The sequence below is a fragment of the Marmota marmota genome, unplaced genomic scaffold, assembly GCF_001458135.2.
Source record: "Marmota marmota marmota unplaced genomic scaffold, marMar, whole genome shotgun sequence".
In the NCBI taxonomy this organism is placed as follows: domain Eukaryota; kingdom Metazoa; phylum Chordata; class Mammalia; order Rodentia; family Sciuridae; genus Marmota; species Marmota marmota.
In genome coordinates this window covers 32,315,204-32,338,178 of record NW_026000174.1, presented here as the reverse complement: position 1 = coordinate 32,338,178, position 22,975 = coordinate 32,315,204, and the positions used below count along the sequence as shown (strand labels likewise).

Here is a 22,975-nt window from a genome sequence, read left to right as displayed (position 1 = left end):
ATCTGGGTGCTAAGAGGTCATGGACGTGTATGGACAAACATCAGGTTAGAGACATGGGGACAGCATGCTGTGACCCAGCACCCAAGCTTCAGCAGAATCAAAAGGACCAAATGTACTCACGAACATCAAAGGGCTTGCTTTAAAGAGCCCTGCAAATGAATGTCAGTGCTGACATGATAGATATTAACAACCACTTCCAACTGGGCAGCATTTTTATTTTCCAGATCACGTGGTTGAACTTTCATCCACACAAGTTGAAGGACTTGGATTTCTTTCTTTAGAAAGCTTTGCCCTGGGATCCACTGGGGATTGCTCCCCCAGATGCAGTAATCTGGGGACTGACGAAGAATGCAGGGTCTTGTCCAAGGCCTGAAGATAGTCATGTCTGTTGTACCCTGGGCTCTTCCATGCCCCACCCATCACCCTAAGCACAGTAGGGCAAAGGCTGATATTTCTGGGAAGCTAAGCTAAAAGGGCCTCACCAGATTTAGCTCATGGCAATTTGGAAGGATCAATGAACAAATGTTCAAAAAACTGCCCTCTGCAGGATCCATGCCATCCTCAGGTAAACAGAGTCTGCAGATGTGGGTTTCATACCCACTATCTCTGCTTGGAATCTTCTACTCACCATCCCCTACGCTGACCCTTCTTTCCTTTAAAGATTCAATCCTTAGAAGTTATTCTTAAGCTCCTGCATGTCCTAGGGTAGAAGAGGCCCCCAACATGCCATATACAGGTGTCTGTGCTGGAAACACAGCTGGAAAATTCTATTGCTCTAACTGTCCTCTGGTCTGTTGCCCACTCATGTGAAATCCTCAACGGCAGGATTCACATCTTGTTACCCGTGTGTTCACCTGACATAGCCCAGTGCCTGGCATCCCTAGGCACTTGGTGACTGCCAGCTGACAGGCTAACAATATGCAATGCAATTCCCCTTGCGTTTAGGGGCAGCTGCCCCCCCCCCCCCACACACACACAGTTCTCAAGCCCTATTCCTGTGTCTGCTTTCACTTCCCTGTCCTGTGGGAGGAGCACAGGACTCAAAGCATGCCTGGGCATGGATAGAGCAAAGACTGGGCTCCTGGGCAGCCTAGTGGGGGAGGAGCAGTGAACCAGGGAGGAAATGTACCCTCCCGCCAGTGCTCGCTCAGGCTCCTCCCATCAACTTACTAATGAAATGATTTAGGCCCTTAAAAGTTTGAACAGCATGCATTAGACACGTGCTCTGAAACAAAGTTGCTTTTCTTTGGTTCCATTATTAAAGGCTCCTGGAAACTGTTCTATCAGTTATCATTTTTTTTCCTTTTTTTTTTGGCGGGTGGTGCTGGGGTTGAACTCAGGGGTACTCTACCACTGAGCTACATTCCCATTCATTTTGGTTTTTATTTTGAGACAGGAGACAGGATCTTGCTAAGCTGCTGAGGCTGACCTCAAACTTGCAATGTCCTGCCTTAGCCTCTCAAATCACTGTGATTCTGTTTTCCTGGGCAGTGATGAATCAATTCTATGCTGATCATTTGGGGGGAGGTAGCTGCCCTCCCGATAGGACGTGCTCCCCAAGTTCTCATCTTATTGTGCCTTATCTTTCTTCCACCAAAATGATGCTCTCCTCCAAATAGGCAATATTTAGCAAACAACAACAGCAAATGTTTATCCTTGGGTCACACTAAATAAAGCTTAATGGGAAGATCAACATCTTAGGAATCTAGAAATGGTGTGCTGTGCCATATTCTCAAATTACACTTCCCATGAGTAGAAATGGTTGAACTCTGTATGAGCTCATGTGTGTGTGCATGCAGGTGTCCTGCTAGCTAGAGCAACACCCATGCCTGTCTATGAGCACCTGCTACATGAAGCAGTGAGTTCTGCCTTATGCATTTGTCCTTGTTTTGTGATGGAGGGGAGAGGACAATGGGCCTGTTGTCCTTATCATCATCATCTCTCATTTCCTACAGAATGGAATGACTATGGTGGAAGTTCTTACATTTTCTGGACTCACATATTGTGTGCTGAATTATTCTCTGCTAGGTTTACCACAAAATTGTGTCTGCCTCCCCGCCCACAAGCTGGAACTAATTATCACTGACAATTATAGGATTTTATATTCCTGTGTTCTAAAAACACATCATACACACACACACACACACACAGGGGTGGGGGGGAGGGGGAGGAGAGAGAGAGAGAGAGAGAACACNGGAAGGAAGGAAGGAAGGAAGGAAGGAAGGAAGGAAGGAAGGAAGGAAGGAAGGAAGGAAGGAAGGAAGGAAGGAAGGAGGGAAGGAAGGAAGGAAAGACAATGAAAAAGAGAAAAATACTTGTTTCAGAACAGAATGTAACCTGGAAAACGACTTGCCCTGCCCATGAACTTCTGTAATACAACTGCTTTTGTGTATGGAAAGGGGTTGTCTGAAAAGGTTGCCCACTTGCCCAACTCTCTGGGATAACAATTCAAAAAATTAACCAGTGAACCCAAGGAATGCCAATGGCTTTGACATCTCCTGAAATGAGACCTGCCCAAAAAGGGTGGGGTAGGTTAGAGGAATGAATTAGGCTCTTTTTAAATTTCTGGAAGCTAATGAATGTCCAGCAAAAAAAAAAAAAAAGATACCTTGCCACCTTCAGGTTTTAAGCAATTATTGGCATCCTCTTAACAGACTCCAACAATAGACATTCTTTGTGTCAATATCTGGGCTGACAAAGTATTTGGAAGTGAAAAACTAAGCACTTGGAGCACCAGAATTCAATGCTTTTTGGACTCAACAATGACCACGGATTTTAATTCAAAGATTATATGTAGCACAAGAAAAGAACAGATGTTAAAGTTATTTCTTAACTATAATATCATAGCTTAAATGTATCACACCAGCAAAAAACATCATCTGTCAAGGTCATAATGAGAAAGGTCCAGATATGACTGAACATTTCACACTTGCTGTCACAGTTCTGACTTCACACCATTCTAACCTTTAAAGGCAATCATATTCACATGCCCTGATTATGATCTGTAAGATACCATTGCTTCATCTGAGCCTCAACATAGAATTCAAGCGGAAATTGCTACCGGTCTTTGGGGAAGGAGAATGAGTCTTAAACAGTTCAAGTTCTAAACAGGTACATCTTTGCAGCAGTCCTGCATAATCTGTGTCTAACAGGGAGGACAATATTTCATTTTCGCTGTCTCCCAATCTATATAACAATCACAGCTAGTTTTTAATAAAGGCCAGCAAATGTCAAAGAAGCAGGACATGGCTACTTGGAAATGGCTGTCTGTATGTTAATGTCATCCTCTGGAGTAAATCATCTGGGGTGAATACATTCCATGATGGTTGGTTTCATTTAGAGGCAGAACATGCTAACATATCACCAGTGCTCACTAATAATGTACCACTCACCATTTGCGATCTGTTCTTCGGACAGCCATTGATGTCTTCAATCTTTTCATTTGCTGAAAAAGGAAATACAAGTCAGAAAGATAAATAATCACCAGAGAGATACTTCCAGTAGTGATGGTCAGGACACTTGAGGCCAACCAAGTCCTGAGGCCCATTCTGGGGTCTGTCCAATCAACACAGGCATGTGGAACAGTGAGACGCATCCAGCAAGTTTCAGGACTTACTCATCAAGCTGCAGTCCTCCAGGGACAGCTGGGGCAAGGTCGTCATCACTTAAAACAGAGACAACTGCATTGACGGCAGTCTTGCAGCAATGGGGCATCGTGACAGTGTTTGGAGACTGGGAAACAGAATGAGCTGTGATTGTGCTTTGGGGTCTGGGAGAGGCAGATGTCAGTCACTGCAACCTCCCCATGGAAGGCAGGACAGTTCAGAGTGAAATCAGTTCAGCTCGACTCAGCTCCTGGGGATGGATGCCATAGAGGAAACCAGCTTCAGCTTTCATCTGTAATTTTGTTGTCCTAATACTTATTCCCCAAGTGGGGGCAAATGGGGGAAATGAGAAAATCAGACTCAAAAATGGCTTGACCAAGGCAAGCCTAAATTAGATCAGTGAGCACACATGCCTGAAGTCAAAATAGCACCCAGTTACTGAAGGAGAGGTGAAAGAAGGAGGTTGCACTGAATAAACAGGAAAACAAGCGCTGACAAAGAGGAATGGCTCAGCTTCCCCTAGTGAACACAGGCCCTGCTCAGTATGGAGGAATCCCTGGCAAGACACAGCCTGAGATATCCACAGAGAGGCTAAGTTTGAGAATGCAACACACAGGAGAGGCAGTGTGCACAGCAGTGAGAGGACCAGCTCTGGAGGCAGAGATGGGAAGTGAATCCCAGCTCTAGAGCTCAGCGGCCATGTGATCACAGCCATGTCACTCAAACTTAACCCAAATATATGTGTGTGTGTGTGTCTATGTATGTATTTTATTTTATTTTATTTTTGGTACTAGGCATTAAACCCAGGGGCACCTAACCACTGAACCAAATCCCCAGCACTTTTTAATATTTTATTTACAGATAGGGTCTCACTGAGTTGTTTAGGGCCTTACTAAGTTGCTGAAACTATCTTTAAACTCCTTCTACCTCAGCCTCCCAAGCTGCTGGGAATAAAGGCACTCACCACTATGCCCAGCTCAATACATATTCTTACCACCTACATAAAACATAACATAAATTCTTCCTTTTGAGGTCAGCATGTGGGTCAAGCCAAAACTCCACAGTAAAGAACTGAAGATTGACTTCCTCTGAATCTTTTATAAGTTCCCTCTCCAACCCCAGATCCCTATGTCCCATGCCCTCACACTATAGAAGGGTAGTGCCACTCAGGTCTCTGCCTCACAGCACCCTGCCTCTGCCTCTGCCTCTGCCTCTGCTGTCCTCTCAACCATCTACCATGTAACACCTCTACCCAGGAGGTGAGAGACTGGCAGATGTGTCAAGTTTATTTTTCACATTTGTATCCTGAGAGCTCAATAACTGCTTGCAAAATTGAATCCCCACATCACATCATAATATGATGGCTAAAACTTTCATGAAGAGAAAAAACATTAACAACTATCTGAAAGGATACAGAATCAAAGAATCCCATGCCTCCCAAATTTTAGAAGATCTGAGCCTAAATATAGATTGTTATTATCTCAAGTTGGGTTCATTTTTTGGGTTCAAGTATTTCTAGTTTGAGAGAGATGCACAAACTCAGAAAGAAAGCAAGCCGCAGGAAATTGCTCACAAATCTCGCTGCTGTGAGATAGCCAGATTAGTATAGATTCAGCCTGATCTACATTTTCTTTAGCACCAACCAAAAGTATTAGATGTTTTGCATTTGTGATCTAACTGGGGACTTCCAATCTTCAGAGATTCAGCTGAATGTTCTCAACTCTGCCTAACATAAAAACATTGGGAGAGGAATTTTAGAAGCCTTAATTCCCAAAGAGGTGCCACACATAGTACATAAAAGATGCCCAAAGGACTGGGGGAAGAGCTCAGTGGTAGAGCACTTGGTCCAGCATTCACAAGACCCTGGGTTCCATCCCCAGCCCTACGAAATAATGAAAAGTAAAAAAAAAAAAAAAAAAAATTTCNAAATTAAGTCTTCTACTGCCCAAATTTTCTCAATTATTAATACACCAGACAGCTGCAGTAGCTCTAGCAAAAATAGCAAGATGGCCAATGAATGGAAGGACTCATGGACATTTGTTCTTTAGTTCACCAGAAAATAGTTAGCCAGAATATACTGCCAGCATATAAATTCCATAAGAACAGAGTTTTTTGTTGTTGTTGTTGTTTGTTTGTTTGTTTTTTAATCTGCTTTGTTTCCTACTGCAACCCCAGATCTTAGGACAGTGCCTGGAATAGCAGCCACTCAATAAATATTTGTTGAGTGGAGTTAAGGAATTAAATATCCTGGAGACTTCAAAGAATTAAGGTTTTCCTGCCTATTTTGCGGCAGTGTTCTTTCACTTGTAAATATAGATGTACCTTCTGAACACTGGAAAAAAAATGCATCCCCTTGACAAATGGCACTCCTTCGTATATACGGAAAATGATGGCAGCCGTGAACTCTGACCTGGGCATTTGATACTCCACATTGCAGAGAATAAATATGTAGGTTCTTGACAGTTAACACTCAAGGTGTCTTCTAACTGGATACTCATGATGAACAAAGTCATAAGTCATTGGACTCTGATCAATAACCCAGTTCAGCATTAGGTCATTAGTGCTCATTAAAGTGAAGGATGGATAACTGTGATCCTAATAAGTCATTTGGGAAAATTTAAAGATTCTTGATAGACCATTTGGATAACTGAAACCAAAGAGCTTGGTCCAATTACTCCTCTAATTCCTTTTTCATGGCTTGTCACCCAAATCCAGTCAGGTGCTCCATGAATTCAAATATCACAGCTCCTATGAACTAATGTTGCCAATTCACAACAGTCAAAATAAACAGATGAGATGGAGCCTATTTATGACCATGCCAAAGAGGACCCTGGAAGGCAGAAATCAAATGGCTAATTCACACTCAAACTAAATGCTTAATAAAAATGCAAAATAAATACTTGGGTCTCCTAGTTTCCAGTTTCACATAATTTAAATACTTCTCCTTTACTTAAATTCCCAAGAATGCCTATGGTCGCCATAAATCCTTAGATGCTAACGGCAGCTCTGATCTGTTGGTAAGAAAGAAGAGCTGAATCTTCAGAGCCAAATTTTTAAGCTCAGGGTAGAGGGTCTTTGGCTGGAATCCAAAAGCAGATAAACAAAAAAGCAGAGATATTTGTCCCCAGAGTCCTCAACTATAATCAAAACCGGCACTTCTCAGAGCTCAAGGTAATTTCTCTGTCCCAGCCTGTTGAAGACATTCTTAGTCCCACTGATGCAGTGACTTCTCTGCACACGAGGTGACAAGCTAGGGTTTGGAAAGCATTGATGCATTCCTTCAATAAGAGCTGTGGCATCAAGCGCATGACCTTCTGAAAGACCTCCAAAGGATGCAGAGCATTTTAACGCCCTGCACATCTATGTCTTGACCACTCCTGGCTGTTGGCAGCCCAGCCAAAGGGAGAGACTGCCTGCCCAGAAGGGCAAATGACTTATCCAAGGTAACAGAGTGGTAGTGGGATGAAAAAAGGTACAATCTCACATGCTGTCTGAATTTTCAGACATTTTGTGCAGAAAATGGTGGAAAAGAAGCAGCTATTTGCTCTAAAGCTAAGTCTCCCCGCCCCCTCTGCTCACTCTTAGTTCATTCTTTTTATTCCCTCTCTCTCTCCTTCCCTTCCACCAACCCTGAGTGACAGAAATGAGAGCAGAAAGGGAGCAGTGTCTCTCCCTCTCTCTATTTGCACTGCTGACCCTGGTCTTGGGAACCATCCTTTAACTCAGAGGGATGACATGGTCATGGCTTGGCAGAAAACCGAAGGGCCTCGGGCAGCTGAGGACTCAAGAAGATAATCACGCTAATAAGAGGCAGAACAGAGAGACCAGCCCTCAGCCAGCAAAGGAAGACCGTTCACAGACAGCAGCAAAAGGCCCATTTCCTACCAAATGGCAGAAGACAGCCATGAAGAAGTGTGGCCCTAACAACCCTACTCTAGGAAAACGGGCTGGAAAGCTGGCTGGATGGTGTCTGGGAGAGATGAAGACAGGAGCAGCCTGTGGCAAAAGCAATTAAGGCTCACCTTAAAGTCAAGTTCTGATGCACTTCCCAGTCTGGAAACCAACCTGCCTCTCAGGCTAGAGGCCAGACTTGGCTGCCTGTACCTGGTGACTGCCTGACTTTCGTCTCTTACCTCCAGCCTGTCTGCACACTGTCTCCTCCACCAGGCGTGCCTTTCCTGCCGGCTTCTCCTACCTGACTGCTGCTTAAGTTTGAGGTCTTGGCTCCAGGTTAATTCCTTGGGGAAACTCTTCCTGATTCCCACCCTCCCCGCCCCATCACTCCACCAAGATCAGGTCTCTTAGCACCTTGCGTCCTTCACACTATACACTGAGCTTCTCCCAGGGCTAGCAAGAGTTTGTCCCTTAAAAGGGACTACTTGCAACCTATGAGTTTTGCTGGGCTTCATTTAGAAGAAAAAAGTTTTCTTTTCAAATTTTTATTTTGAAAGAATTTCATTGACTTAGAGAAAAGTTAGGGGAATAATATAGAGAATCCCCACATATCTTGGTCCATTCTCTCTTCTTCCCTTCCTCTTTCTCTATGTAGGTACAAGTTGTGTGTTTTCATTTTTTTCTTTTTCTTTTTTTTTTTTCTGAATCATGTTGGAGTAAGCTACATAGATCATGTCCTTTTCCCCTTTATAGTTCAGTATATATTTCCAAAGAATAATAAGCATATTCTCTTCCCTGGTACAATTGCAAAATTCAAAACATTTAACATTGATGCTATGCCAATATTCCAGTTTTGTCAACTAACTAAAAAATGTCCTTTAGAGCATTTTATTCCTCTGAACAGGATGCAGTCCAGGATCACAGAGTGCCTTTAGTTGTCACGTCTCTTTAGTCTCCTTTATTCTGGAATAACTTCCCAGACTCTGTCTTATATAGACACTGATGCTTTTAAACAATACAGACCAGTTTTGTTGTTGCTGCTGTTTTGATGGAATGTTCCACAATCCGGCTTCTCTGAGATTCCTCACGATTAGTCTTAGGTTCTCCATTTCTGACTGGAGTACAACCTAAGCTACATGTGCTAAGGGTCTGAGGTCAGGAAGGACCTGACCTATCCATCCCAACCAGTGATGGAGTTTGGATCACCTGGATGTGGCCTGGATATTCCCCTTAATGGTTACTAGACTTCCCCTTGCAACTATCAAGCCATCTGTGGAGAGAAATTCTTAGACCATGTAAATATCCTGCTCCCATCAACTTTCTCCTCCAGATTTCAGCTTCCTTTGATGTCTTTTGACATAAAAGATCGTCACCATGATAACTGAACTCCCTCCACATTTCCCATCAGTCAGTGCTCTGAACAGTCTAACCCTCTCTTCTCCTCCAATGGCGTACTTATTTTTAAATTTACCTGTTTATTCATAGTACAGATTTGTGGGTTCATATTTTATTCAATGACTTTTTTCTTTCTGTATTTTTATTGGTGCCTTATAATTGTACATAATGATGGGAGACTTATTGTTACATATCCATTCATGCGTACAAATAACAACATAATTTGGCCAAAATTACTCTCCAGTGCTTCCCTCCTCCCTCTCCTTCTCCCAGTCACAGGTCCTTTTCCTGTACAAAGCTCCCTTTGATTTTCCTTTTATTCAGTGATTTTAATTCCCTACTGTTCTTAATTTATTTTGATGGCCCCAGAATAGATGGTCCTTTGTAGCCCTAGAAAGCAGAACTCAGATACTACTAAAGGGTATAGACTTTGACTGGATGAAAGAAGAGCTATGATGGTCTAAATATCTAAGTATCCTCCCAATCACATATTGAAACCTGATTCCCAGGGTGAGGAATTTGGATGTGGAGCCTTTGGGAGGAAATGGTATTTGGAGGTGGAGCCTTTGGGAGGAAATGTGACCATGAGGACAAAGTCCTCATGAATGGATTAGAGTCTTTATAAAAGAGTCTCTGGAGATTCCTCATCCACTTCCACCATGCAAGGGCACAGTGAGAAGCCAGCCATATATAAACAAGAAATGCACATGCACCCTCAGATTCCAAATCAGCTGGCACCTCAATCTTGGACTTTCCAGCCTTCCAAACTATATAAATTTCTATTGTATATAAGCCACTCAGTCTATGGAATTTTGTTATAGCAGTCTGAAGGGACTAGAATAGGAGCTTTTGAAGGATTCCACCTGTCCATCATTACAAGGAGCTACCTGGAGGGGTGATAAGCAGCTCATTCATTATAGGAAGTAACTGAAGAGGCTGGTGACCAGTTTTCATAGAAGTGATTCATGTACCTGGTTGGGTACATGGTACATGAATTTCAAAGGTCCTTTCCAAACCTGACAGGTGAGAATACTGGAAAGGAGGTGTGATACAATTTAGAGGAATACTAAACAATAACAAGGGGAAACATCCAGGCTTACCTCCGGAAATGATCCAACCCAGGCTTATAGTAAATACAATTCTTATTCCTAATCCTCTCAACTTTTCCAAAACATCACTTTATGCCAACATGCTAAATGCTGAACCCAGAAAGGAGACAACTCAGAGCCCGGCCTAGAGAGGACCCCTGGCCCAAGACCACAGGCAGTGGGATAATGGGGAGGTCCCTCCACCTATGCCTAGGGAGCCAGAAAAAGTATCAAAGAGAAAATGACTTTTCAGTAAGTAGGAGCTCAGCAGCCAAAGAATAAGCACAACCATCAGAATTCTGTACAATGCAAGAAGGAGTCAGTGAGGCTCCAGTTCTTAGAAATTTTTATGTCAATAGAAATATATGTATTTCTATACACAGGTATATATTAAATACATGCACACATACAAATTATCTTTTCCGATTTTCCTTTCATGGGTTTATGTGTAGGGGAAAGCAGTGACTTCAACATTAAAAAGCATAAATGCTCAATAGCTCAGCCTCCTGATCAGAAAATACACCCCACTCCACCCTGCCAGGGATCTGTATCACAAGATACTCTAGGATGAAATGCTCTGGCCTGGCTGACAGACAGTCTAGGAAAGATCTGCTGCCTTCTTGGCTCCTATCTTCTGAGCCTCTGCTTGCCACACATAGCAGAGGGTATACAGCATGACACATTCACGGGAAGGGTCACGTGCTGACACCTGGCCTTACTTGGTCAGAGTGATCCTCTCCTGGAGGTCTGAGGTAAAGCAATGTGGTGGCCTGAAGCACAGCCAGAGCTGCTGGTAAAGCATAAGTATCCCTAATTTAAAGATCTGAAATATACTCCAAATAAGAAATTTTTTTTAGCACCAACTTGACATCACAAGTGGAAAATTCCACACCATGAAACATTCATTTCATGGCCACAGGTATTTAAAAAGTTACCTTTGGGCTATGTGTATAAGGTATTTATATTAAATATAGAGGAATTTTATGATTAGACTCTAGCATTCCCAATATCTCATTTTATACATATGCAAATATTTCAAAATCCAAAAGATTCTGAAATTAAAGATACTCTGGTCCCAAGCATTTTAGTTAAGGGCTATCAACTCATACTAACCTGAGCCTCAGGAACCACAGATCAGTAGCTCAGACTCAAAGAAGCCACTGCCTAGGGAGTTTCAACTCATAGATTTCAGGAAAGAAGGCTCTGAAGCAATGATTTTAAAAATGTGGTATTTTACATTTTCATTGCACTATTTAGTAAATTCACAGCATACACACTACTGTTTGCCTATTCTGAGCCCATGGCAGACATGACTAATCTATCCTGATATACCAAACACTCATATTGAGACCTCAGCATCCTGTACATAACTTTCTAGACAGCTGCTATCCAGGAGCACTTCATAATTTCCAAACATATCTTATATTTGATGCCAAACTTGAATTTCATAAGATGGTCATAAGATCAGAGAAAACAAATGTGATTGTCCCCAATTTCAAAGAAAGGGAAACAGGCAGCAGAGACAAAGTGCCCCTCCTGAGGTCCCACAGTTGGGAGGGTTCGAGTTGGGATGAGAGCAAGGCCTCTCAGTAAGATCCTTTCTCTCCTGCTGCCTGTGCTGAAACCTGGGGAGATTCCCAGTAGAAACAACTCAGTACAACACTGAGACTACCAAGCAGGCCACGTGCCTAGGGTCAGCCTGCTGAGACAAAGTCTAAATCCCAGCTCAGACGTACCTCACACCTTTCATGAAGAAAGACCCTGATAAGAAGACAGTACCCTTTCTTCCAAGGTTCTGAACCCTGTGCATTCATCTCTTTATTCCTAGAAAGAAGCACACAGTAGCTGCTCAATAAATGACTATTAAACTAAAGTGAAGGAAGACACAGCCCTGTGCTAGGGTCAGCGTCTGTGAATTGAGATGTGGTGTAAAGCTGCAAAGCAATGAACTGAAGCTTTAAAAGAAGCATACCGCCCCAATTAGGACTCCCACACAGAATCCTGATATATTGCACTACTCAGCCTTGCTGGGCCTCAATTCCTGCACCTGCGAGATGGGAACAACACCTCCTGCACAGGAATGTTGAGGGAGGATGAAATATTTGAAAAGAAACTTGGTACAAATGACAATGAAAAGCAGGAGGAAGGGGAAACATTCTAACAAGAGCAGTGTGGCAGGCAGACTTTAGGTGGCTTCCCATGATGCCCACACTCTGGTGTCCTTGCCCTGGAATAATCCCATCCCTCTGAGCACGGGCAGGACCTTGGACTTGTTGCTCCCACAATTATGCTACATTCTATATAGGTTCATTCTGCTAGCATGCTTTCTCCAGAAAGTTCTCCTTTATTGGCACTGAAGAAGCGAGTGGTCTGTGTAGCAAGGAGCTGAGCAGTTTGTAGGAGGTGAGGGTTGCTTCAGCTGGCAGCCAGTGAGCAACCAGGATCCACAGTCCCGGAACTGCAAGAAATGGATTCTACCTCCCCCAAGTGAGCCAAAATGAAGACCCTCCATGGTCAGAGACCCAGATGAGAATACAGCCCCAGGACACCCTGACTGCAGTGTGCAGAGGCCCTCTGAGCCCTGCCTGGACTCTGGATGCACCTACACCAAGGGAGAATAAAGATGAGTGGTTTTAAGGTGCTACGTTTGTTATACAGCGAAAGAAAACTAACACAGAGGGGAGAATAAAAAGCAGAGAAAGGGAAAGAGGAACAATGGCAGCTAGGCTCAGGACATCAACCTTGACGCAGCAGGGAAACTTCCTCGTCTCTGAGCAGGAGTGCCGGTCCCCACATTTCAGCCCAGGCAAGGTGTCTGTGTGTCCAGCTATGCTTTCCATGCACCCGAGCACAGCCACCACTGTGGAAGGCTCCTGCTCCCACTTGAAGGAAAAGCAGCTTTTCCACAACGACACATGCTAGTGGGGCCAGGGCTTCTGTCCTTTCCCTGTGACTTCTCCCTTAGCATCAGTCGGCTGCCAAGGCTACCAGCGACAACAATCAACCTAATGCTGTCTAATTGACCTCCCGCCTCCTCAGTCTGCTCTGAGCTCTCAGGCAGGACCACGGGGGCCTGAGATTCAAGGCAAAGCTGTCGCCAACATCCACCGCCTGCCTGCCCAGGAAGGACTCTCTCCTCCCAGCTCATGTCTGAGACATTAAAAATTCCGTTTCTCAAGTTCCCTTCCCATCGTGTTAAAACCAGAACTGACCAACCAACCCTCTCTGGAGTTTTAGCCTTTGATTTCTCACACCTAATTACAGCTGGCAGGATTAAACCAGCCCCCTGTCAGGTTTATTGTTTTGTTTTTAATATTTCCAGAGTCATCCACACAAAAAGTACCATATATGAGAACCAGAAATGTAGCAGGAACAGGAAGAGAGCCCCGTCAACAACCTCTGGCCCTGGGCAATCTTCCTCTAAGAGGATCCAGGTGAGTTAGTTGTGTGTGCTCCTACAGGAACAGCAAGCTGGTCCCCATGCAACCGGGTCAATGGGTGGAATCAAATCAATCATAATTCGCGGGACTTCAGGTCCTACACTCCTCGGCCCAGGCAAGCCCTCCCGGCTGGCTCTGTGGTAATCATGGAAACCCAAGGATGAACGAACACGCTCTTACCCACGACCTGGATGACCTGGGCCAGGAGGACGCCATCGGTCACATCTTGCTGGAGATCCTTGATGAGACGTTTGTGGCCGGATTTGGCCAGATAATGATTGGCCCAGTCCGTGTAGATCTGCAAAAAAGCAAACAGGCAACTTGAAGAATCCAGTCAGAGCACATCACAGGGTCTGAGGCAGCAGCTGGGCCACTGCTTGCTTGGGCGCAGCAGCCACCAGCCCGCTGGCAGCTCTCGGGGCCAGCCTGCACCATTAAAATTCAGTGCATTGTGCCGACCAAGCATTCAGCTCACCACGGCTGGGCTGTCGCCTATTGAGAGATCTGCCATCAAGGCTTGGGGAAAAGCTAAAGAAAGCTTCAAAACATGCAGAGGCCTGAATGGGACAGGGGACAAGGAACTAAACAGTCTGCTCCAGACGGCTTTGAGAGGCTGTGGCTCTAAATACAAGCGAAGTCGCCCCCACCCCTTCTCATCTTTTTCTCTTCATGGAGAAAACGTATGGGGAGGTTACCACCCAACGGGCATCTTTTAACAGGCCCTTTCAGGGTAACGAGGGCTATTGAGTCAGCCCAGTTCTCAGGAGCCTGGGTCCCTTGTAAAGAAGCCAAGTACGAAAACACAGACCCTTCAATTACTCTGTATGAGTGGAGTTATTTGTGGCCTCACCATAATCTCAAATTTAATCAGTTTAATTTAAAAGCCAGGCATCGTTTTCACTGTTGGGATTCTGTGGACAAAACCCCAGCAAATTCCAACATCTTTAAACACAAGATCAGTGTGCGCAGCACCGTGGAAGGCAAAAGCTGGGTCACCCGGGGAGTCAGGAGAGCAGGCCCTGTAGGGGGTGCATCAGACCTGCTCTTCTTGGTCACAGAATCATCAGAGCAAAACAATATTTTCTTCGAGGCAGTCCAGCAAACACAAGAAAAGTCTCACCTGGAAACTTTTCCCCCAGCTAACAAAGCACAAAACAAAACAGCACCCCATGGTTTTGAGTGCTAAGTTCCATGTACAGATTGGGGAGCTCATAAAGGGAGGTGGGAGTATGCCTGCAGACAGATACTCTTGAACAGCCACACCTGCCCCAGTGACAAGAACAAATGACCTCTCAGACAACTGTCCCCCCCCTTAAGTGGTCATAAGCATATGAATCCATTTGATGTCTTCTCCACAATGATGAGATATTGCTTCTCCCTCCACCAGCTGGCCTGCTATGAGTATCCATGTGACTCACAGAGTAGCACAGAGTAGCAGACGCTTCACCTTTGCCCTTTTCTTTCCCGGTCTCCTTTCTTGCAAGGGTCATCTAACACAATGGGGTGCTGCCCTGAAGGCTCCTGGAATGGGGTCAGGAGCCAGGCCCTTCTAGGGACGCAGCACCTCTGACTACTCTACCTGGGTTCCAGGTCATAGTAAGTGGCAGAGCCAGGTTCAGCCCCTGGCTAACTTATTCTAGGATTCCTTAGATGTTCTGCATTTCTGCAACTTGGAGTCTCCTCTGGGTAGAAGGGTTCACAGGAAAGGTGGTTTTGTTCATTCCCTACTTTGTGGTTCTTTGTCCTTAAAAGGTCACAGGTCCCTTCCTGGAATCAAACCAGGTCCAAGAAGTAATGTGCTCCTGCAAAGCAACAGCACCCCACTGGTCCGTATAATTTGGGAGATAATCATAGTTTATAAGTTTATTAAAATATAAACACAAAGCTGGGCAGAGTAGCTCACACCTGTAATCCCAGCAACTCAGGAGGCTGAGGCAAGAGGATCACAAGTTCAAGGCCAGCCTCTGCACTTTAGCAAGACCCTGTCTCAAAAACAAACAAACAAAAAACTGGGGATGTAGCTCAGTGGTAAAGCACCCCTGGGTTCAATCCCCAATACACCCCCCTACTAAACATAGGCTCAACCTTTATTCAATTATGCTCTCACTGAAAGAATTACAATAAAAAAATCAAAACCCAAACCTTGTTATCTGAATGTCCTTGGTAAGTCCCCAACTTTTATGGACTTCAGTTTATTCACCTGTAAAACAGGCATCCTTGTGGCAGTGGAGACCCAGTGAGTGACCATATGGAAGCCCCTAGCCTGACCCGCTGGGACTCAGTAAGTAGAGGCAGTGGAGGAGGGTGGCAGAGGAGGACCCTGGATTTGCTCTGAATCTTAGCTGCTGTGCTCCTGTCACCTTTGTGCCCTTTGGCTACCTCGTCCTCATTTGCAAGATTTTGACGGCAGCGCCTACCATCAGTGGGCTGCTATGAAGATGAAATGAGATATATAGGCAAGGACTCAGAATTTGCCACATGCTGAAATACAGTCAATAAGTAAGCGAATATTCAAATTTTTAAAACCAGCACCATAAAATGGGCTACAACAAAACAAACCACAGCCTCTACCCTGAACCTCCAGGACACATGCGATCTGGAATTTCTTCTCCTACTCACAGCAAAACTTCTAGAGTTTGGAATACTCCCCATCTGGAACTATAAAATATGGCAGAGTGTAAAAGAAAAGCAGAGCCAAAGCCACAGGGCAAGCCTTTCTTGCGAGCCAGGAAGGGAGGCACTCTTGCTCCTCTCTCAAACTCCAGAGGAGTCTTACCACCCAATGGCAGGGACCAGGAGGACAAGCCAAAGGCTAAAGTCATGTGCACCAAGAGCATAGCCCAGTGAGAATCGGAGCTCGGCAAGGACATGCTGAGCACCCCAGGCCAACGCCCAGTACTAATCCCTTCCTAGGTGATTAAGGGTCTTTGAGATAGACATGCTGCCTCTACAAGCAGCCCTCCATGTGAGCTTGCACAGTCCAGCTGGGACGGTGAAGCCAACTTCTTTCAACAAGTACACCCAGACTTATGCGCACACGTGCTCGTGCACACACACACACACACACACACAATGTGCAGCCATGCACAGGCCATGCAGGTGTCAGGTACAGAGAGAACATTTAAAGGCTAGAATAGATGGAAATGGCTCAGGCCAAATGACTTTAGCCTTTTCCAAAACAAGAATTCCTGTCTCAACTGTAATCTAGCTAAACACCCCTGCCAAAATTCATCTTCTCCGAGCTCAGAGCTAATCTAATTGCCTGCTCAAACAATCCTCAATGGCTCCCCACCACCCCCTGAATTAAAGGCAAACTTGTTACACTGGCCTCCATCCACTCCTCACTGAATGCACCCAACCCTTGCAGGGGAGACAGTGGGTACGGAAGATAAGAACAGTCTTTGGAATATGACCAAGTTCAGTTGGTCCTTGGCCCTGGGCAAATTCATTTGTAATAGTCTTTCTGTTCCTTACTCTCATCCTCCATAAATTGGGGATTACAACAAATCTATTACTAGGTAGGGGCTGTCAAACTGTGGGCTGGGCTAATGCCAGCTGACCACCTGTTTGTGTAAACAAAGTTCCACGTGACACATCCACATCCACTTGTGGTGTCCGGCTGCTTGCATGCTACCAGAGCAAGGTGGAGCAGCTCTGAAAGAAAGACCTTTGGCCCACAAAACCTCATATACTTAGTATACAACTCTTCCCAGAAAAAGTTTGCCTGCCCATGTTCTAAGGACAAGATAAGATAACATGTCTATACATCCCAGATGCTCAGCAGTAGTGATTGTGATTATCCTTAGAAAAATGGGTCAACCTCACCCTTCCCTGTCTCTGAACCGAAGTTACTCTCTCCACCAGAGTGTCCCGCCTGGGGCTGCCCTCTGGGTTCTACTCCAATGCCTCTCCCTCTATGAAGTCATCCTTAGTTCCCAGATCAAATCCTTGATTGCATATGATGTGGAGCTTATGGAGAACTCGGATTTTGGAACCAACTTCTTACTCCCACCACCAGAGGTGAGCATCAGACTTGCCTCGCCCACCTCTGCAGAGCCTGGCAGAACCTCCCAGGGAAGCTGGTGTGTGGCAGGAGGGTAGCAAGTGGCTACCAAGATGAGCTGAGCAAGGAGCAAAAGGGTAAATCTTGGGAAATTGATTACATATGAGACTTAAATAATGTGAGCTCTCATTGAATCCTTAATCCAGAAACTCTTTATTGATTAAAAAGAGGAGGGAGCAAGGAAAATAAACTTCATAGCTCAAGCTCATTAATCAGGACTCATCTAACAAGGGTCATTGATTATGGAGTTTCCCCTGCCCTCCCCCACCCTAACTCTCGACTTTTTGAAGGGTTGAACCAGAAGAAAACACCTAGTTTTATTTGTAAACCAGTTTTCATGAGCCATGGACATGGGACTCAGGCAGAGATAAACTCAGCCCCAGCTTCTTTACTTCTCTTTTGGTAGCTCATGCAAGGAAAAGCATTCCTCCAAAGGGCCCCCTTAGTTTTTCCAGCACAAATGGAGCAATGCACATTTGAAAGATTTTTAGTGAGGGCTAACACGGGCAGGGCCTCCTGTCTAAGTCTCTATTCAGAAGGAATTTCTGCAAAGTCTCTCATTCTCCCAAGTTATACGGACCAGTGGGGTGCTATTGCTTTGCAGGAGCACATTGCTTCTTGGACCTGGTTTGATCCCAGGATGGGACCTGTGACCTTTTAAGAACAAAGAGCCACATAGTAGGAAAGAACAAAACCACCATTCCTACTCCCAACCTCAATTCACCAAACCACACCCAGGAGAAAGGCTCCAGAATGTAATGCCCAAGCAGGAGTGTCCTCCAATGCAGCTGACTTCAGGGTCAACCCCTGCAGCTCACTGACTCTCCTCTCTGCAGACCAGAAGAGACTGGTCTACCCAGAAGAGACTCCAAGTTGCAGAAATGCTCTGTGAGAGAGAGAGAGAGAAGCTGCCGTCAAAGGCTTGGAAAGCCAACAGGGGGAGGAAGGCAAAGGCAGCAGAATAGTGAATTCATCTGCATTCACTTTTTTCTCCCTGACAAGATGTCAAGCAAAGCCCCATTTGTTTGCTTATCACTCCACATCATTCTCTGTCAAATGGGCTGCAATCCAAAAGGGAAAACATGGCAGATCAGTCATAGAAAAGAACCTGATCACCAGTTATAACAAAAATGGATGATAACTGCACTGTGTTAAAACAACGTTAGCAAACAATGTTGCTAAATGTATACTACAATTAGCCCTTGAATGAAGGAGGGTAGCACTCTAAATCTGGAACTCAAAATATGCCACAAAATAACTGCACCAGAAGCACTAGAATGAAGTCAGAGCAATCACATTAGAAACCCAGACTGGCATCTAGCCAAGCCGATGGACCCAGGAGGCAGGTGGCAAGGGGACAGCAGTCCCAAGAGAAACAGAGCAAAAGGCACCTCATAGAAGGAAATGCCAATGTGGAGCCTGGAGATTAAAGCCAACGGCACCTGAGGCCGTTTCCAGGGTATTCCTTTGTAAAGAGAATGCTATTGCTTGGCTTCTGTTCAACAGGCCTCACTCCAGATTTTGGTCACATCATCAAGATAACATTGTTTCCATAACTGAGCAGCATGCAGTTAAATGGCTTAAGTCTGATTACTCTGTATTAAAAAAAAAAAAAAAAGATTGCAACAATAGCAGATATAATATTCTCCCTGTCCTTGGCTACCACAAAGAATGTCACTGCTGACTCAAGTGTTTATAATTTTAAGAAAACCAAAATGCACATTTGGGTAAGTCTGGTGACACATTTATTCTGCATCCTTAGCATCTAGCAAGGCATGTGGTATTCACACTAAGGGTGGCACCATGTATCTCCATCACCTTTTAATTGCATGGGGTCAGTGGGGGGCTGAAATTAGATGGTGGCTTCTTCCTACTCACCCCACCCATCAGAGTCTAATATATCCTCCTGTCAATAGCCCCTGCCTTGGGATTGAAAATCACTTGCCTTATTCTAGCCAAATGGATGAAATGGCATCCCCAGCCCCATACATGGGTGAAATAAGTAGAACAGAGAGAAGCAAATGTTTGCTCAGCACTGCACAGTACAATGGGGACTGGCCTGAAAACTGGTTCTGCTTCTCAGAAGAAGAGTCCGGTTCAGTGTCCTCAGAGCATCCCACAGGCCCAACCTTGAGGACACTGACCCCTCTCCATCCCCACCTTTGTCACCCAATGTATCACTTGGGGCATTTGTGGCCTTTCAGCAGCTACAGTTATCACGAAGGCAAATGCTTGCAATCTCAGGTGCTGGAGAGGACCCTGGTGCTTGCTTTGCCTTACCAGCTTGGTGACCCTTGGTGTGTCATTTCTCCTCTGAGCTTCACTGTCGCTCAGTTATACAGCTGTCTTATTCACTAAATTAGACCATGTGTTGTTTTTCACGGAGCATTCAACACAAAGTATTTATTAAATAAATAGCTCTTGGTGGGCACAGTGGTGCACACCTATAATCCCAGCTGCCTTGGAGACTGAGGATAGCAGGAGGATAGCCAAGTTCTAGGTTAGCCTGCGCAACTTAGTGAGACCTATTTCAAAATAACAAGGACTAGGGATGAAGCTCAGTGGTAGAGCATCTGCCTAGCATGTGTGAGGCCCTGGATTCAATCCCTGTATCACACACACACACAAAAGCAAGTATTATTCTAGCAAGAACCTCAGGTAAACACACAGGATTTCGTGTACCCTCGGTGCTGCTTTCAGTAGGGAAGGCTTTTCTGCTTTCATGAGACCACTAGAAAGTTGGGCTTCTGGAGCACTGAGATGTGACTGGATTTGGCACTCCTCACCTGAGCACCTGGACACTCCTGCTAGCCCTTGCCCTTGAGGTACACTTTGTAAAATGGTCAGCCTGAACCACTGTATTAATCCATGTTTAGACCAGCAGGGGTACGGTAGGGAGGAGCCAATGCTGGTTTCCTTCCTCTTCATCTGCAGTAACCTTCTTGCCTTCAAAACCACCAAACATTCTTACACCCCGATACCCACCCACATGCCTGCCTTTGTTACAGTGATACCTACACAAACAGACACAAAGCCAATGGCTAGCATGGCTTTGCTTATCCGCAGTCTGGATTTCCATCCTTCTTTACATGCTGGTGCCATCCTAACTCCCATTTTACCTTTGCACATAGGGTGAGTTGCTTAGAGCTTCATCTACCTGACCTACCTGACCTTGGGCACCTACCTGACCTTGGTGAGGTTCTTGCTTCTTTCTTATGTAGGATCATAACTACCAAATGCCCTTCTATAGTCAGATTTAGTTTTCCAATATGTCTCATCCACTTCCTAGCAAAAACATCGTGGGCAAGTTAAACTATCTGAGCCTCAATTTCTTCTGCTGTAAAATGAATCAACTACCTATTCAGGTTACTGTGAGACTGAAATGAGATCAACCAATCCCTGGCACCTACTAAGGGCTGAGTGTGTTAGCTATGACTTTAATTACACAAAGATTCTGAGATATCATGTGAACATTCTGCATGAATTCCATTAGTCCCCAACTTGCCTGTGAGGAAGGTATCATTTTCCCATTTTACAGATGAGGAAACTGAGGCACTAAGAAGTTAAAAGGGACTTTTTCAGTGAGCGGACAGGGTTTGACAATAGTGGCTCTGGCTCCTAATGATTCAATGTTACTACAGAGGGGCCACACAGAATTTCCTAGCCAAGGAGGGTCAAGTACCATGGCAGTGTGGGAAAAGGAGCAAGAGAAAGAAAGGCTTATTGCACAACAGTCATCCCAGTGTCTCCTGTCCCTGGGAACAGAACTGGCCGCTTGTCACTCAGGACTAACAGACCCAAGAGGGGACCTGACACTTCCCCATGTTGCCAAAGCACAAAGCAAACAATTTCACAACAGTGTTGGGATAGCAAAAATAAAAATGCCAATGTAACACAAGTTATCAGTGCAGGGTTGTATTCAGGGAAATGCTCAGGGGTAAAGTCCCCTGTTCTTCCAGTTTGCCGCAGGGCCAGGCTGGCCTGGGACCCCATGCAGTAGCAATGCCAGGGTATTGCTTGGGAATAGCTACACAATAGTGGCATTGTCTGTGAAAAACACCAATGAGTTGCAGGTGGGAGTGCAAGGCAACTCCAGAGGTTTTGAAATATTGTCTTCCAAAAAACCAGGTTGGTGAATGTACTGGGAGGGTCTGGATAAGGGCGTGAGTGCCTGCTTCCGCCACACCTCTGGCTAAGCCACATTCACTGTCTAGTCTTGGATCTTCTCCTCTTGGGCTTGGCTTTCCTGGGACATAAAACACCCTGCACCACACTTTACAGGATACAAAGTACTTTCCCGTCCACATCCTCCCCTACCTATGTGACCACTACCACCTATGTGCTGGGGGAACGCGCAGCTGTGGGATCTGCTGGGTGCTCTCTGGCTGTCATCTCCTCTATAATCTCTCCCCACGGCAGTAACAGCTCCAAATGACAGGGATGCTTGTCTGTTTTGCTCACTGCATTTTTCTGAATATCTAGAACACTGCCCGGCACATAGTAGGTGCTCACTAACAATCACTGAATAAGTGAAGATACACATTTTACATACTGAAAAACAGGCTCTAAACGGTCAAATGTGTGGCCAGCGTTGCACAGCTAACAGGAAGTTGACCCAGGTCCCAACAGCAGGCAGAATGTTGCTCCATTTGACAATAGTGGCTTACTTATAGGATCCACTTGTTTGTGGATGTTAAAAATGCTACTTTAAAAAATAGGGGTGGGGGCACGCCTGTAATAACAGCTGTTACAGAGATTGAGGCAGGAGGATCACAAGGCTTCCTGGAAAATGGAATGAGGTCAAGCATGGATGAAGACTGGAATTCTTACTGGTCATTTCAGAATAAAACTGGGTCCCTTTCCAACCTTAGGATCCAGGTCTGAACAACTTTTCACACAGTATCTGGTGGCTTCAAGAAAGCCAGCATCAGAGCTCCACACAAAATTGCTCAAGCCTCTTCTCTCCTCCCTTCCTGCACTCATTCCTTACTAATCAGACCATTCCTCCATTGCTAAGGGTGGGAACAGGCCCCAGCAGGTGGGGGAGGCCCTGCTGAGCACACTGACAGCAGCCCTAGTGCAGCAGCCAAGAAGGTGCTGCACCTGGAGGGTGCAGACAATAGAGGAGACAGGCTTCCTTGGGTCTGGTCACAAACTCATCATGTAGCCTCCACCTGTTCCTCCAAACCTTCACAGCTCCCTCATCTGCAGACTGCAGGCAGAGATGCCCCAATTGTGCCTCTTGGTCACCCTCATTCATTTAAATGCCTCCAACTTTAGGCTTTCTAGACACAGCCCCCGTGACTTTAGGCCCCACCATCCCCAGACAAGACCTTAGCATTTTGGGTGACCTCTGACAGGTTGTTTAACCTCTCTGAGTCTTGGTTTCCTCTTCAAAGGAATTGTTGAGTAGATGGAGAGATTAGATCTCAAGGACTCCACACCTGTTTGGGCAAAAAGGATGCCAAGGTTTTGTGACCTTAGGCAACC

The 22,975-nt window shown here is 45.2% G+C and overlaps 1 protein-coding gene across 17 annotated transcripts in view; it reads right to left on the bottom strand.

Annotated features, from left to right (window-relative positions):
• Nav2 (neuron navigator 2) overlaps positions 1-22,975 on the bottom strand; it is a 704,255-nt gene that overhangs the window by 246,989 nt on the left and 434,291 nt on the right. For all 17 annotated transcript variants that reach the window (XM_048788486.1, XM_048788480.1, XM_048788482.1 and 14 more), the window contains 2 exons: positions 13,603-13,720; positions 3,393-3,445 (listed from right to left, as the gene is read on the bottom strand). In XM_048788486.1, coding sequence (XP_048644443.1) covers positions 3,393-3,445; positions 13,603-13,720 — 171 coding nt within the window. The remainder of the gene's footprint in view (positions 1-3,392; positions 3,446-13,602; positions 13,721-22,975) is intronic.